Here is an 18116-nt window from a genome sequence, read left to right as displayed (position 1 = left end):
GGGATAGGTGGCCCCACCCGGTGGACCCCCGGGACCCTTCCGGTGGTCCCGATACAATACCGGTGACCCCCGAAACTCTCCCGATGGCCGAAACTGCACTTCCTATATATTATTCTTTACCTCCGGACCATTCCAGAACTCCTCATGACGTCCGGGATCTCATCCGGGATTCCGAACAACTTTCAGTTTGCTGCATACTCATATCTCTACAACCCTAGCGTCACCGAACCTTAAGTGTGTAGACCCTACGGGTTCGGGAGACACGTAGACATGACCGAGACGGCTCTCCGGTCAATAACCAACAGCGGGATCTGGATACCCATGTTGGCTCCCACATGCTCCTCGATGATCTCATCAAATGAACCACGATGTCGAGGATTCAATCAACCCCGTATACAATTCCGTTTGTCAGTCGGTATGTTACTTGCCCGAGACTCGATCGTCGGTATCCCAATACCTCGTTCAGTCTCGTTACCGCCAAGTCACTTTACTCGTACTGTAATGCATGATCCCGTGACCAGACACTTGGTCACTTTGAGCTCATTATGATGATGCATTACCGAGTGGGCCCAAAGATACCTCTCCGTCATACGGAGTGACAAATCCCAGTCTCGATCCGTGTCAACCCAACAGACACTTTCGGAGATACCTGTAGTGCACCTTTATAGTCACCTAGTTACGTTGTGATGGTTGGTACACCCAAAGCACTCCTATGGTATCCGGGAGTTACACGATCTCATGGTCTAAGGAAAAGATACTTGACATTGGAAAAGCTCTAGCAAAACGAACTACATGATCTTGTGCTATGCTTAGGATTGGGTCTTGTCCATCATACCATTCTCCTAATGATGTGATCCCGTTATCAACGACATCTAATGTCCATAGTCAGGAAACCATGACTATCTGTTGATCAACGAGCTAGTCAACTAGAGGCTTACTAGGGACATATTATGGTCTATGTATTCACACGTGTATTACGATATTCGGATAATACAATTATAGCATGAATAAAGACAATTATCATGAACAAGGAAATATAATAATAATCCTTTTATTATTGCCTCTAGGGCATATTTCCAACAGTCTCCCACTTGCACTAGAGTCTATAATCTAGTTACATTGTGATGAATCGAACACCCATAGAGTTGTGGTGTTGATCATGTTTTGCTCGCGAAAGAGGTTTAGTCAAGGGATCTGCGACATTCAGATCCGTATGTACTTTGCAAATTTCTATGTCTCCATCTTGAACATTTTCACGAATGGAGTTGAAGCGACGCTTGATGTGCCTGGTCTTCTTGTGAAACCTGGGCTCCTTGGCAAGGGCAATAGCTCCAGTGTTGTCACAGAAGAGTTTGATCGGCCCTTTATGCATTGGGTATGACTCCTAGGTCGGTGATGAACTCCTTCAACCAAATTGCTTCATGCGCTGCCTCCGAGGCTGCCATGTACTCCGCTTCACATGTAGATCCCGCCACGACGCTCTGCTTGCAGCTGCACCAGCTTACTGCTCCACCATTCAACATATACACGTATCCGATTTATGACTTAGAGTCATCCAGATTTGTGTCGAAGCTAGCGTCGACGTAACCCTTTACGACGAGCTCTTCGTCACCTCCATAAACGAGAAACATGTCCTTTGTCCTTTTTAGGTACTTCAGGATATTCTTGACCGCTGTCCAGTGTTCCTTGCCGGGATTACTTTGGTACCTTCCTACCAAACTTACGGCAAGGTTTACATCAGGTCTGGTAACAGCATGGCATACATAATAGATCCTATGGCTGAAGCATAGGGGATGACACTCATCTCTTCTTTATCTTTTGCCGTGGTCGGGCATTGAGCCGAGCTCAATCTCACACCTTGCAATACAGGCAAGAACCCTTTCTTGGACTGATCCATTTTGAACTTCTTCAAAATCTTATCAAGGTATGTGCTTTGTGAAAGACCTATGAGGCGTCTCGATCTATCCCTATAGATCTTGATGCCTAATATGTAAGCAGCTTCTCCAAGGTCCTTCATTGAAAAACACTTATTCAAGTAGGCCTTAATGCTGTCCAAAAGTTCTATATCATTTCCCATCAAGAGTATGTCATCTACATATAATATGAGAAATGCTACAGAGCTCCCACTCACTTTCTTGTAAACGCAGGCTTCTCCATAAGTCTGCATAAACCCAAACGCTTTGATCATCTCATCAAAGCGAATGTTCCAACTCCGAGATGCTTGCACCAGCCCATAAATGGACCGCTGGAGCTTGCATACTTTGTTAGCATTCTTAGGATCGACAAAACCCTCCGACTGCATCATATACAGTTCTTCCTTAAGATGCCCGTTAAGGAATGCCATTTTGACGTCCATTTGCCATATATCATAATCATAGTATGCGGCAATTGCTAACATGATTCGGACGGACTTCAGCTTCGCTACGGGAGAGAAAGTCTCATCGTAGTCAACCCCTTGAACTTGCCGATAACCCTTAGCGACAAGTCGAGCTTTATAGATGGTAATATTACCATCCGCGTCCATCTTCTTCTTAAAGATCCATTTGTTTTTCTATCGCTCGCCGTTCATCGGGCAAGTCTGTCAAAGTCCATACTTTGTTTTCATACATGGATTCTATCTCGGATTGCATGGCCTCAAGCCATTTGTTGGAATCTAGGCCTGCCATCGCTTCTTGATAGTTCGAAGGTTCACCGTTGTCTAACAACATGATTTCCAAGACAGGGTTGCCATACCACTCTGGTGTGGAACGTGTCCTTGTGGACCTATGAAGTTCAGTAGCAACTTGATCCGAAGTACCTTGATCATCATCATTAGTTTCCTCTCCAGTTGGTGTAGGCACCACAGGAACATTTTCCTGAGCTGCATTACTTTCTGGTTCAAGAGGCAGTACTTCATCGAGTTCTACTTTCCTCCCACTTACTTCTTTCGAGAGAAACTCTTTTTCTAGAAAGGATCCGTTCTTGGCAACAAAGATCTTGCCCTCGGATCTTAAGTAGAAGGTATACCCAATGGTTTCCTTAGGGTATCCTATGAAGACGTATTTTTCTGACTTGGGTTCGACCTTTTCAGGTTGAAGTTTCTTGACATAAGCATCACATCCCCAAACTTTTAGAAACGACAGCTTATGTTTCTTCCCAAACCATAATTCATACGGTGTCGTCTCAACGGATTTAGACGAAGCCCTATTTAAAGTGAATGTAGCTGTCTCTAGAGCGTATCCCCAAAATGATAGCGGTAATTCAGTAAGAGACATCATAGATCGCACCATATCCAATAGAGTGCGATTACGACGTTCGGACACACCGTTACGCTGAGGTGTTCCAGGCGGCGTGAGTTGTCAAACGATTCCACATTTCCTTAAGTGCGTACCAAACTCGTGACTTAAATATTCTCCTCCACGATCTGATCGTAGGAACTTTATCTTTTGGTCACGTTGATTCTCTACCTCATTCTGAAATTCCTTGAACTTTTCAAAGGTCTCAGACTTGTGTTTCATTAAGTAGAAATACCCATATCTGCTCAAGTCATCAGTGAGAGTGAGAACATAACGATATCCTCCGCGAGCCTCAACGCTCATTGGACCGCACACATCGGTATGTATGATTTCCAATAAGTTGGTTGCTCGCTCCATTGTTTCGGAGAACGGAGTCTTGGTCATTTTGCCCATGAGGCATGGTTCGCACGTGTCAAATGATTCATAATCGAGAGACTCTAAAAGTCCATCAGCATGGAGCTTCTTCATGCGCTTCACACCAATGTGACCAAGGCACAGTGCCACAAGTATGTGGGACTATCGTTATCAACTTTACATCTTTTGGTATTCACACTATGAATATGTGTAACATTACGTTCGAGATTCATTAAGAATAAACCATTGACCATCGGGGCATGACCATAAAACATATCTCTCATATAAATAGAACAACCATTATTCTCGGATTTAAATGAGTAGCCATCTCGTATCAAACGAGATCTAGATACAATGTTCATGCTCAAACTTGGCACTAAATAACAATTATTGAGGTTTAAAACTAATCCCATGGGTAAATGTAGAGGCAGCGTGCCGACGGCGATCACATCGACGTTGGAACCATTCCCGACGCGCATCGTCACCTCGTCCTTCGCCAGTCTCCGCTTATTCCGCAGCTCCTGCTGTGAGTTAAAAATATGAGCAACGGCACCGGTATCAAATACCCAGGAGTTACTACGAGTACTGGTAAGGTACACATCAATTACATGTATATCACATATACCTTTGGTGTTACCGGCCTTCTTGTCCGCTAAGTATTTGGGGCAGTTCCGATTCCAGTGACCCTTTCCTTTGCAATAAAAGCACTCAGTCTCAGGCGTGGGTCCATTCTTTGACTTCTTCCCGGCAACTGGCTTACCGGGCGCAGTAACATCCTTGCCGTCCTTCTTGAAGTTCTTCTTACCCTTGCCCTTCTTGAACTTGGTGGTTTTTGTTGGAAATATGCCCTAGAGGCAATAATAAAAGCATTATTATTATATTTCCTTGTTCATGATAATTGTCTTTTATTCATGCTATAATTGTATTATCCGGAAATCGTAATACACGTGTGAATACATAGACCATAACATGTCCCTAGTGAGCCTCTAGTTGACTAGCTCGTTGGTCAACAGATAGTCATGGTTTCCTGACTATGGACATTAGATGTCATTGACAATGGGATCAAATCATTAGGAGAATGATGTGATGGACAAGACCCAATCTTAAGCATAGCACAAGATCGTGTAGTTCGTTTTGCTAGAGCTTTTTCAATGTCAAGTATCTCTTCCTTAGACCATGAGATCGTGTAGCTCCCGGATACCGTAAGAGTGCTTTGGGTGTACCAAACGTCACAACGTAACTGGATGACTATAAAGGTGCACTACAGGTATCTCCGAAAGTGTCTGTTGGGTTGACTCGGATCGAGACTGGGATTTGTCACTCCGTATGACGGAGAGGTATCTCTGGGCCCACTCGGTAATGCATCATCATAATGAGCTCAAAGTGACCAAGTGTTTGGTCACGGGATCATGCATTTACGGTACGAGTAAAGTGACTTGCCGGTAACAAGACTGAACAAGGTATTGGGATACCGACGATCGAGTCTTGGGCATGTAACGTACCGATTGACAAAGGGAATTGTATACGGGGTTGTTTGAATCCTCGACATCGTGGTTCATCTGATGAGATCATCGAGGAGCATGTGGGAGCCAACATGGGTATCCAGATCCCGCTGTTGGTTATTGCCCGAGAGCCGTCTCGGTCATGTCTACGTGTCTCCCGAACCCGTAGGGTCTACACACTTAAGGTTCGGTGACGCTAGGGTTGTATGAATATGAGTATGCAGCATACCGAATGTTGTTCGGAGTCCCGGATGAGATACCGGACATCACGAGGAGTTCCGGAATGGTCCGGAGGTAAAGATTTATATATAGGAAGTCTTATTTTGGTCGCTGAAAAAGTTTCGCACTTTATCGGTATTGTACCGGGAGTGCCGAAAGGGGTCCGGGGGTCCACCGGGGGGGGGGGTCCACCTGCCCCAGGGGGCCACATGGGCTGTAGGGGGTGCGCCTTGGCCTATATGGGCCAAGGGCACCAGCCCCAAGAGGCCCATGCGCCAAGAAGACTTGGAGAGGGGAGAGTCCAAAGAGGGGAAGGCACCTCCAAGGTGCCTTGGGGAGGATGGACTCCTCCCCCCCTCTTGGCCGCACCCCTTCCTTGGAGGAAGGGGCAAGGCTGCGCCCTTCCCCTCTCATGCGCCTATATAAAGGGAGGGGAGGGAGGGGTGGCCGCACCCATAAGCCCTGGAGCCTCCCTCCTCCCTGCAACACATCCTCCTCCTCCCGTAGTTGCTTAGCGAAGCCCTGCCGGAGTTCTGCTGCATCCACCTCCACGCCGTCGTGCTGCTGGATCTTCATCAACCTCTCCTTCCCCCTTGCTGGATCAAGAAGGAGGAGACGTCATCCACTCCGTACGTGTGTTGAACGCGGAGGTGCTGTCCGTTCGGCACTAGGTCATCGGTGATCTGAATCACGACGAGTACGACTCCATCAACCCCGTTCCATTGAACGCTTCCGCACGCGATCTACAAGTGGTATGTAGATGCAATCACTCTCCCATGACTCGTTGCTAGATGAACTCATAGATGGATCTTGGTGAAACCGTAGGAAATTTTTTAATTTTCTGCAACGTTCCCCAACAGTTTTATTGACCATCAACACTTGATGTTCTTTCTTGATTTCTACCTCTGCTGACTTCAGCATTGAAAATACTTCAGGAATAGTTTTCACCATCCCCTGCATATTGTAGTTCATCACAAAGCTCTTGTAGCTCGGTGGGAGCGACTGAAGGATTCTGTCAATGACCGCCTCGTCCGGGAGGTTAATGTACAGCTGGGGCAGGCGGTTGTGCAACCCAGACATTTTGAGTATGTGCTCACTGACAGAACTATTTTTCTCCATCTTACAACTATAGAACTTGTCGGAGACTTCATATCTCTCGACCCGGGCATGAGCTTGGAAAACCATTTTCAGCTCCTCGAACATCTCATATGCTCCGTGTTGCTCAAAACGCTTTTGGAGCCCCGGTTCTAAGCTGTAAAGCATGGCGCACTAAATGAGGGAGTAATCATCAGCACGTGACTGCCAAGCATTCATAACGTCTTGGTTCTCTGGGATGGGTGCTTCACCTAGCGGTCCTTCTAGGACATATGCTTTCTTGGCAGCTATGAGGATGATCCTCAGGTTCCGGACCCAGTCCGTATAGTTGCTGCCATCATCTTTCAGCTTGGTTTTCTCTAGGAACGCGTTGAAGTTCATGTTGACATGAGCATTGGCCATTTGATCTACAAGACATATTTGCAAAGGTTTTAGACTAAGTTCATGATAATTAAGTTCATCTAATCAAATTATTTAATGAACTCCCACTCAGATTAGACATCCCTCTAGTCATCTAAGTGTTACACGATCCGAGTCGACTAGGCTGTGTGCGATCATCACGTGAGACGGACTAGTCATCATCGGTGAACATCTCCATGTTGATCGTATCTTCCATACGACTCATGTTCGACCTTTCGGTCTCTGTGTTCCGAGGCCATGTCTATACATGCTAGGCTCGTCAAGTTAACCCTAAGTTTTTCTGCATGTGTAAAACTGTCTTACACCTGTTGTATGTGAACATAAGAATCTATATCACCCGATCATCACGTGGTGCTTCGAAACGACGAACTTTAGCAACGGCGCACATTTAGGGGGGACACTTTCTTGAAATTATTATAAGGGATCATCTTATTTACTACCGTCATTCTAAGTAAACAAGATGCATAGACATAATAAACATCACATGCAATTATATAACAGTGACATGATATGGCCAATATCATATAGCTCCTTTGATCTCAATCTTCGGGGCTCCATGATCATCTTCATCACCGGCACGACACCATGATCTCCATCATCATGATCTCCATCATCGTGTCTCCATGAAGTTGCTCGCCAACTATTACTTCTACTACTATGGCTAATGGTTTAGCAATAAAGTAAAGTAATTACATGGCGTTAAATCATTGACACGCAGGTCATACAATAATTAAGACAACTCCTATGGCTCCTGCCGGTTGTCATACTCATCGACATGCAAGTCGTGATTCCTATTACAAGAACATGATCTCATACATCACAATATATCATTCATCATTCATCACAACTTTTGGCCATATCACATCACAAGGCAATTGCTGCAAAAACAAGTTAGACGTCCTCTAATTGTTGTTGCATCTTTTATGTGGCTGCAATAGGGTTCTAGCAAGAACGTTTTCTTACTTACGAAAAAGCCACAACGTGATTTGTCAACTTCTATTTACCCTTCATAAGGACCCTTTTCATCAAATCCGCTCCAACTAAAGTGGGAGAGAGAGACACCCGCTAGCCACCTTATGCAACTAGTGCATGTCAGTCGGTGGAACCTGTCTCACGTAAGCGTACGTGTAAGGTCGGTCCGGGCCGCTTCATCCCACAATACCGCTGAAGCAAAATAAGACTAGTAGCGGCAAGAAAGTTGACAACATCTACGCCCACAACAAATTTGTGTTCTACTCGTGCAATAGAGAACTACGCATAGACCTAGCTCATGATCCACTGTTGGGGAACGTTGCAGAAAATAAAAATTTTCCTACGGTTTCACCAAGATCCATCTATGAGTTCATCTAGCAACGAGTGATAGGAGTGCATCTACATACCTTTGTAGATCGCGAGCGGAAGCGTTCAGAGAACGAGGTTGAGGGAGTCGTACTCGTCGTGATCCAAATCACCGATGACCAAATGCCGAACGGACAACACCTCCGTGTTCAACACACGTACGGAGCGGATGACGTCTCCCGCACCTTGATCCAGCAAGGAGGAGGGAGAGGTTGATGAAGATCCAGCAGCATGACGGCGTGGTGGTGGATGCAGCAGCCTTCCGGCAGAGCTTCGCCGAGCTTCTGCGAGAGGGAGAGGTGTAGCAGGGGAGAGGGAGGCGCCAAGACTTCAGGGTGCGGCTGCCCTCCCTCCCCCCTCCCTTATATAGGCCCCCAGGGGGGCGCCGGCCCTAGAGATGGGATCTCTAGGGGGGCGGCGGCCAAGGGGGTGGAGTGCCCCCCAAGGCAAGTGGAGGCGCCCCCTCCCCTAGGGATCCCAACCCTAGGCGCAGAGGGGGGCCCAGGGGGGCGCACCAGCCCACCAGGGGCTGGTACCCTTCCCACTTAAGCCCACGGGGCCCTTCGAGATAGGTGGCCCCACCCGGTGGACCCCCGGGACCCTTCCGATGGTCCCGGTACAATACCGGTGACCCCCGAAACTCTCCCGATGGCCGAAATTGCACTTCCTATATATTATTCTTTACCTCCGGACCATTCCGGAACTCCTCGTGACGTCCGGGATCTCATCCGGGACTCCTAACAACTTTCGGTTTGCTGCATACTCATATCTCTACAACCCAAGCGTCACCGAACCTTAAGTGTGTAGACCCTACGGGTTCGGGAGACACGTAGACATGACCGAGACGGCTCTCCGGTCAATAACCAACAGCGGGATCTGGATACCCATGTTGGCTCCCACATGCTCCTCGATGATCTCATCGGATGAACCACGATGTCGAGGATTCAATCAACCCCGTATACAATTCCCTTTGTCAGTCGGTACGTTACTTGCCCGAGACTCAATTGTCGGTATCCCAATACCTCGTTCAGTCTCGTTACCGGCAAGTCACTTTACTCGTACCGTAATGCATGATCCCGTGACCAGACACTTGGTCACTTTGAGCTCATTATGATGATGCATTACCGAGTGGGCCCAGAGATACCTCTCCGTCATACGGAGTGATAAATCCCAGTCTCGATCCGTGTCAACCCAATAGACACTTTCGAAGATACCTGTAGTGCACCTTTATAGTCACCCAGTTACGTTGTGACGTTTGGTACACCCAAAGCACTCCTATGGTATCCGGGAGTTACACGATCTCATGGTCTAAGGAAAAGATACTTGACATTGGAAAAGCTCTAGCAAAACGAACTACACGATCTTGTGCTATGCTTAGGATTGGGTCTTGTCCATCATATCATTCTCCTAATGATGTGATCCCGTTATCAACGACATCTAATGTCCATAGTTAGGAAACCATGACTATTTGTTGATCAACGAGCTAGTCAAGTAGAGGCTTACTAGGGACATATTATGGTCTATGTATTCACACGTGTATTACGATTTCCGGATAATACAATTATAGCATGAATAAAGACAATTGTCATGAACAAGGAAATATAATAATAATCCTTTTATTATTGCCTCTAGGGCATATTTCCAACAGATAACACACACGTCCAGGATACACTCGTGGATCTCGACCGCAACCGCTTCCCGGAGCCACAGTGGAGGAAGGCCCTGCTGCCGCCATCATCCCTCGCCTGAACTTTGTCCCGCGGAGCTCCGGCGACGGCGAGGAGATGGGCGGGGGTGAATCAAAGCCTAGATTAGATCGGGAAGGAGGAGATCAGGAGGGAGGGGGTCGAGGAGAGGGGCGGCAGCCAGACTTCTCATTCTTAATTCACACATAGATTATAATATTTTTAGAATCATATGTTAAGTTGGCTAATCAATGTATGGTGAATCAAAAGGATGTAGAGCAATTGAACTTTCAATGTATATATATTTGGATTTCTAAAAGTTGAGAATCATGATGTTTTGAATTCTTAAAAGTTTTTTTGAATGCTTTCAAATTTCAAAATTCATAACGAGCTATCGTACAATTTATTGAATGACTACACATAGATTTCCAAAGCTGGGCAATTAAAGAAAAGTTGTCAAAAAGAGAAGAGTTAAAAATTGTAAACTTACCTAATGGGTTGTCGAAATCCAACAGCACAACACTCGAAACAGGCTTTCGCCCTCTTGATAAATAAAGTCACAAACCAAAGAAAGTACACGGCCGAAAGATACAAGGTGGTGAATTAACCCTCTTACAAAGCAGATCCCAGGCTACCTGGAACACGAAGAAGGCAAAGCAACTAGGCTACCGAAGGAGAACACAAGAGAAACTGAGAACAACCCCATGCAACACCCTAGTAGGACACCTAAACTCCTCGACAATGCCCTCAAGACGTAGAACCGACCAAAGCGTCGTCACTGCCTAGCCACATCGGACAAGGGTCTTCACCCGAAATTCTGACGCGGAGAGGAGATCCATGACGATGTTTTCCCTAGCGGTCGGCTGCCCCCTCTCAACATTATTGGATTGTCTCTTTCGTCTACAGAGTCGATTTAGTATGACATGAAACACCGGTAGTAGTCTTATAAATACCTAGTCTCGGTGACTCGTAAAATGGACAATGAAGTTGATGTATCTTTTCTTTGGGAATCATTGTGAGTTTTTTGTGTCCTCTCCTCCTCTGATTTTATTTTGAAGCAATTTTTGGTTGCGTTTTACGTTTATCGGGGGAAGAACAACCGACGGATTCTTTAGAAAAAAAAAGGAGGGTGTTCATAAACGGGGCATATGGTAATCGATTTTGATCCGAGTAATCGAGTGAAAGTCTTTAGGATGGGATGGATCCAACTTGTACCAAACACATTGCGTGCCATCCACGTCGACGACGACTGTTGGGGTTTAAAAGAGAGACGAGGGCCCCTTCCCTCTCCTGAAACTCAAACGCATCCCGCCCGCCAGCCAAAAGCAACTGACAACCGTAACTAACCGTAACAGAATCCCTTTCTTCCTCTGCAAGCTCTCCCCTCGCGGCCATGGGCTCCGCCGCGCCGGAGTCCACCGCCGCCGCCGCCGCCTCCTCCTCGACGGGGTCTGCAGCCACCGCCGCGACCCCGCCCGCGGCCGCCTTCTCCGCGCCCGAGACCACCGAGTCCGAGGCCGAGGTCGGCGCCTCCTCCTCGACGGGTCCCGCCACTTCCCTGGCCCCGCTAGCTGCCTCCTCCTCCGCGCTCGAGCCTACCGCCTGCACGACGCTGTTCGCCGGTTCGACCTCTTCCTCCGCGGCCGCGCTCGACTCTACCACCTGCACGGCGGTCTTCGCCGGTTCCGCCTCCTCCGCCGCGACCGCGCTCGAGTCTACCGCCTGCACGACGCTCGTCGCCGGCTCCTCCGCCACGACCACGGCTTCATCCTCGGCGACGCCGCCGGCCACGCCCAACTCCGCCTTGCTCCGGTTTATTCCGCCTGGCTCAGGTACAACTCTCAACTCTGGCCCCGCCGTTTCTTCTTCGATTCGAATCACCGTGCACGCGCGCGTCTTGTTTGTTGCTAATCAACCAGTGATTTGGGTGATTTTGGGTTGCTGTTAGTTTTGCTTCTGCAATTTAATGCTGTCAATTCTCTTTTCCGTTTGGTGGATCAAATCAACTAATCGCTTACAGATCAAGCACATACGCATGCTTAATTTTACAGAGTTATTTGACTGACTTCCTAAAATCTAGCTCCGTACGTGTCTGTTTCTTGGATGTGGATCAAGTACGTCTCCCTGGTTTGTCAATGAGTTCACCCTGTTTCGCTGATGAATGAATGCGTTAGAACATGATCTGTTGCATTAATTGGTGGCTAATGGAAGAATTAACGAGAAGTGCATCAGATTCTAGTCACTTAATTCTTGCCGTAATTCTTTTCTGATTGGTCAATCAGCTAGTTAGCTACAGTATACCTTGATCAGGGAAAGTCGATGGTCAAAGAATTAACGTCCATTCTCCAAATCATAACCTGTGGTTCTCGGATTGGTCCCTTTTTGAACCCTTTTTATCTGAATCCCAGGAAGTAGATGAGCCTAATTTATTTAACAGGCATGCTGTGTTATTAAATCAGGGGAATATTAATGCCTGGATAGCTGCTGTTTTCTTTGTCAGTGGATGTTGATCAAGTACCCCTTTGTCAATGAGTTATTAATTCTCGTTAGAAATAAGAGCAAGTTTTGCTATGTCCAACTCTGCCTGCTGTTTGGAAATAACCTTATTGTTTCTTGCATCAGGGAAGAACTTCGCCATCTTTCATTGATGAATATGAAAATATTGTCAGAACTAGTGCCTAATGGATGAATGAACAAAGTGCATTAGATTGGGTCCATTAACATGAGTAATCAATTAATTCCTGCCTCAAGGTTAGGGCTAACATTTACTGTTTGCTCAATTTGCTAGTTAGCTACAGTATAACTTGATCATGGAAATTCGGTTGTCAATTTGATAGAGAAGAATGCTTATTTATACTAACGTTCATTCTCCAAATCTTAACCTGTAGTATCTTGAACAGGCATGCTGTCATATTAAAATCAGAGGAAAGTTAATGCCTGGATAGCTGTTTTCTTTTGTGAAGTCAGTGGATGTTGATCAAGTGCCCCTTTATCAATGAGTTATTGATTCCCGTTAGAAATAAGAGAAAGTTTTGCTATGTCGAACTGTGCCTGCTGTTTGGAAATAAGCTTACTGTTTCTTTCATCAGGAAGAACTTCGGCATCTTTCCTTCATGAACGCGTTAGAACATGTTCTGTCGCATCAGGTGACCGTATTGTCAGGGTTCAGCAACTAGTGCCTAATTGATGAATGAACTAAGTGCATTAGATTGGGTCCATTAACATGATTCTAATCAATTAATTTTTGCCTCAAGGTTAGGGCTACCGTTTACTCTTTGCTCAATTTGCTAGTTAGCTACAGTATAACTTGATCATGGAAATTCGATGGTCAATTCGATAGCGAAGAATGCTTATTTATACTAATGTTGTTGAATTAATATTCATTCCCCAAATCATGACGTGTGGTTCTGGGATATATATTCCTTTTTGAACGATCCGAGGAAGAAGTAGATAAGCTTAGTTTCTTACCTTCTTATAAAGGCATGCTGTTTTATTAAATCAGGGGATAAATTGTCTCCTCGATTGCTGTTGTATACAGTCAGAAAATAATATTGTTTTATTCTTGCATTATGGTTAACCGACTCACTGCTGGAATTGGTGTGCATCAGCATTTGGAGATGTGCCGGACCCCTATGCCGTGTGCCCAGCTGACACGGTGTTCCCAGCGCTCCTGAGCTGCCCTGTGGCGCCTTCGCTGCAGGCCCAGCTTCCCGACAAAGATGCACCGGTGGACACGAGCCCGATGTACGTCAAGGGGGATCCGTTTGCCAAGACGATGTACCAGGATAGTGAAGTCGGGCCCAGGAAGCGGAGCCGTGATGAGGAGGATATTATACCTGTGGCAGAGCTCAACGAGGTCATCAAGAACGTGGCGGAAACTGTTTTTGATGAGCAGCATAGGAGTTTTGAGTACATGGACAGGGACTGGCTTACAAAGGGTGAGTATGAAACGTTGGAGTTCAGAAAGAAGGCTCACCCACCTCAGTTCTATGAAGTCAAGGTAGTTATCTGCTGGTCTCTTATTTCACCATCTTCTTCAAGTCTTACTGCTGCCGAAATTCATTTGCGCGTCTTTGCAGAAATCAAAGCGTGGCGGACTTAAGCTCGGACCCCGACCTGGTAAAGCAACCAAACCGAGGATTGGGATCAATGGTTTGGGGCGGATCGGGAGACTTGTGGCCAGGCTTATTTTGCACAGCAAGAAAATGGAACTAGTCGTCGTCAACGACCCTTTTGTGAGCGCAAATGACATTGTATGCCACCTTTATGTTTTTGTTCATAATTGAGTCACTATATTTGTTGTTTGACTTACTGTGCATCAATTGGTGAATTTGCAGGCTACAGCGCTAGCGGACATGCCTCCTGATTTATTCCCTCCCACCAAAGTTCTAGCTATTTCGTATGAATCTCCATTTTGTCACTAAATTCAGTTACATTTACAGGCCACCATTTCAAGTACTAAGACCTAACACGTCGTTTCCAATGTTAGTGAGCCTGAAAAAATACCCTGGGGCAATCTCGGCGCAGACTACGTCGTGGAGAGCACTGGAGTATTCACTGACACGGATACTGCCAGCTCTCACTTGATGGTATATACACTGGTTTTTTTGTTAAATCGAAAGCTATGTATTTAGTTGTTCAGCATGACCAAAACAGTAAATCAGTATAGTAGGGGCTGTTTCTTTTCTCAGGTTTTTATTGGGTTTAATAATCTCAAAGTTCGCGGATGTACATTTCCTATCTGTATCTCGAAGTAAAGAAACATGCATTTGTCTTGTGTGCTAGGGTGGCGCCAAGAAGGTTATCATCTGTGCTCTGAGCAATGAAGCTCCCACATTTGTTTACGGTGTCAATGAAAATACGTACACACCAGATATTAGGATCATCTCAGTTGCTGATACCGCTACAATTTGTCTTGCTCTGCTCGCCAAGGTTTACAAGTTTCATCCTCTGTTTAGCTACTAGCTCTTTGCCTCAATTTGGTTTGTATAGTTGCTGATGACTTTGAATTGTTTTCAGATCCTCCACACTAAATTTGGCATCAGAGAGTGCCATGTGACTATAACCGGACCATCCTCTAGTGCTGCAGAAATTGGCAGGGTAAGAATCAACCTAGTATTTATGTGTTATTATCATCTTAAAAAAACTGATATTACAGTATCTTTTCAGCAGACGTCCTGATTGTTACATTTGGTAATCTGCAGGCACTCAGTTCCGCTATTCCTGATTTAGTCGACAGGTTCCATGTGACGGTGAGCCATGATCCTCAGGTGAAACTGTCTTGTGTGGAACTGGCCGTTAGGCTTGACGAGTGTGCTGACTATGAGATGATCAAGGATTCTGTCAGGTAAGTTCAATGCTCAGTTGGCTGTCTAGTGACTTTTCCTGGTCTGTTATCAAGTCATAACTGTGAATTCTCACCTGGAACTGCTATTTTCAACAAAGGATGGACATTTTTATCGGAATTTCGTAATCTTGTGTACCCCTGGTAATGTGCAATTCAGTCAAGTTGCTAGTATCTCTGTTCCCAAGTACATTTTTTACTGAAAGGTGTATTATAAATGTCTGCTGGAACTGGTGTTTTCGACAAAGGATCGGCATGTTTTTTGAAACGTTGGTAATTCCATGTACTCCTTGTCTTGTATGTATGAAAGATTGCAAGCAGAACTGCAAGCATCTTTGCTTCAAAGTGCATTATTTACTGAAATGTGTGTTGCTGTACTTTGCAGGAAGGAGTCTTCTTCAGAGGAACTTCACTATGTACTAGCTAACCTGGAGGGAGGAGTGGGGCTCAAGGCCACAGATTATTTAGGAGATTGCAGGTAACTGTGTCAGTAGTCACCATGTATATATCATCATGGGCTGGTGTGGTTTGGAGGCATTCGTTCATCAGTTGCTTGAATGGCCTTGACAAACGCAGGTCGTGCTTCTTTGATGCCGATGCTGGAGGTATGCTGGGGGACGGTTCCTTCAAGCTCTTCGCATGGTTCAACCACCAGCGCAGCTACGGGTAATTATCTTTTATCATCACGCACACATATTCTTCAGAGCAAAATGTATAAAACCCATCAACTGCGACGTTTCTGAATCGCCTCGTTCTATAACTTCTTGTGTACCTTGTGTTGCAGCCAGCGCTGCACTGACATGATTCTACACATGGCGAAGAAGTCTAGAGTTGATTGAGGAAGAGCTTCTACGGCAGAAATGGGAAAGAGTTTAGAAAACACGGCCCTCTGCAACCTTTGTTACACCTTGTAAATACTGCTAGGTTCCTCTGCTTGTACTGACGAGGCAAATGCTTATCAGTGTTGAGTGCTACACACATGAGAAGAGACGGTGTATGTTAGTCTCCTAGCTAGCTAATCAGGCCATGCCAAAGGTTGCCTGTTATTTTTGCAAATATTGAGTGGAAGTCAGCAATGTGGCTGGCTGTTTGTATGAAATACAGATGCAAATGCTACGATTGCCGTGTAGAGTCTTTGTAAATTCTTCCTCATGAACTACATCGGCTGTTGGTAGTGTGCTGATGGTTAAGGTGAAGTCAATGTACAGTTTTGTTCATGTGCCAACAAGTTCTGTTCATTTGCCCTGTTTTTGAAATTTGTACAAATTAAGACTGAATATAAAAATGTTGAAACTTGTCTTGAATTTGGTCGTCTTCGCACCCGCCATACAATTTTGAAAGTTACCGCAACTCATCTTCAAACTTGGCCGAAATGATGAAAGTTTATTTATCTGGAAACTTGCCTTGAAACCTGATAGGAACCCACATAATAATCATTATATTATACCTTTGAATAAACTAGCAAAGTGGATCATGCAAATGCACTGGCAGACGAGTTTTTAAGTGAATGCCATTTTTTTGTCCAACTACTTATATATATAGTGAGATTACAAACATTCTAGAATCTAATTAGATATTTTATTATTCATTATTAGTATTGTTGTTATTGTTATTATTACTACTACTATCACATGACTGGTATTTAAAATCAACTAGATCCCAAAGAATGAATATTAATGCAAATTTAACACTTCGAGCCCATTCCTATTCAACATTTAGATATCATTTGCAATCCAAAATGAAGTAGTTTTCTCTTGGCATCGCCATCAGTTTAATTGATGTATGTGTTAGTGTCACTCACAAGCATGAACCCCATCAGTTCAATTGATGTGTGTGTTGGTGTCACTCACTAGCGTGAACCCATATAACCAAATTGACAGTAGTTTGCGGGTGCATGCTATGACGCTACCTATGTAGGCATCTGGATATTTACAATTCAAATGGTTCAAACCTCACAAATCGTATTCAAAATATATTATTGCCTGTTGTAGCATTTCAACACATTAGCAAATCAAAGCAGATAGTCGTACCAATGCAACGTGCAATACTTCAGCTCCATCACATCCACCAGCAATGTTTATGCCTAGAAGCATAAAACTTCAACTTATGACAGTGCCTAGGAAGAAGCAAATGGATGATGGAAGGCACGAGTAAGTCTACACAGTTGAGCTGACAAACGTGACTTGAGAAAAATAAATGACTTTTTATAGATGAATTACGGCTCAACTTTTAAACTTGCAACATAAAAAAACTACATCTGTAAATGCAAAAAAGATTCCTGAAAGCAGTATATATATACTTAGATACTTCATAATGAAAGAACTGCATCTATTTTAGATGCATGGAATGTTCTGAAAGCAATTTGCTTAGATACTTCATAATGAAAGCACTGCATCTCTTCTATATGCAAGGAATGTTCTGAAAGCAGTTTACTCAGCTACTCCTTTTGTCCCATAATATAAGAGCGTTTTTGACACTAGTAGTGTAAAAAACAACTAATGATAATTTAAGTCTGTCTACCTAGCAAAGGGACAATTGTTGATTAAGCTTAATTGTTAGTGACTTAAGAAGCACAATATATATGTTTGAGCCATGTAGAAAAAATAATTGAATTGGGTTACTACTACGATAGAAATACTGAGTATGAACAGTTACCTGGTGAATAAAACCCTGTGAAAGGATGGTAGTCAGTGATATAATATGCTTCATCAAGTATCTTGGATTGCATTGACCTAAACTGAACCATATAGAACTTGACGTCCACATATATAAAAAACACATCAGCATCCTCTGAATATCCTAGTATTGTTTCAGCGCCTCTGACAATCTGAGGAGGGAGGGCAAGAATATTATGCATTCCAATGGTCTTCCACTCCATCCATGT

At 44.9% G+C, this 18116-nt stretch overlaps 1 protein-coding gene across 1 annotated transcript in view; it reads left to right on the top strand.

Annotated features, from left to right (window-relative positions):
- Positions 1 to 16392, top strand: part of LOC119279267 (glyceraldehyde-3-phosphate dehydrogenase 1, cytosolic-like) — a 22735-nt gene extending 6343 nt beyond the window's left edge. Inside the window, exons 2-12 of the mRNA XM_037560568.1 lie at positions 9914 to 10048; positions 13497 to 13888; positions 13968 to 14141; positions 14226 to 14287; positions 14378 to 14477; positions 14674 to 14820; positions 14908 to 14943; positions 15093 to 15235; positions 15618 to 15710; positions 15809 to 15898; positions 16017 to 16392. Of these exons, the coding sequence (XP_037416465.1) occupies positions 9914 to 10048; positions 13497 to 13888; positions 13968 to 14141; positions 14226 to 14287; positions 14378 to 14477; positions 14674 to 14820; positions 14908 to 14943; positions 15093 to 15235; positions 15618 to 15710; positions 15809 to 15898; positions 16017 to 16071 (1427 nt within the window). The 3' untranslated portion in view covers positions 16072 to 16392. The remainder of the gene's footprint in view (positions 1 to 9913; positions 10049 to 13496; positions 13889 to 13967; positions 14142 to 14225; positions 14288 to 14377; positions 14478 to 14673; positions 14821 to 14907; positions 14944 to 15092; positions 15236 to 15617; positions 15711 to 15808; positions 15899 to 16016) is intronic.
- Positions 16393 to 18116: the final 1724 nt, after the last annotated feature.

Source organism: Triticum dicoccoides, chromosome 3B (genome assembly GCF_002162155.2).
Source record: "Triticum dicoccoides isolate Atlit2015 ecotype Zavitan chromosome 3B, WEW_v2.0, whole genome shotgun sequence".
Lineage (NCBI taxonomy): Eukaryota > Viridiplantae > Streptophyta > Magnoliopsida > Poales > Poaceae > Triticum > Triticum dicoccoides.
The sequence above is the reverse complement of the archived record's forward strand: the minus strand, read 5'-3'. Positions and strand labels throughout refer to the sequence as shown.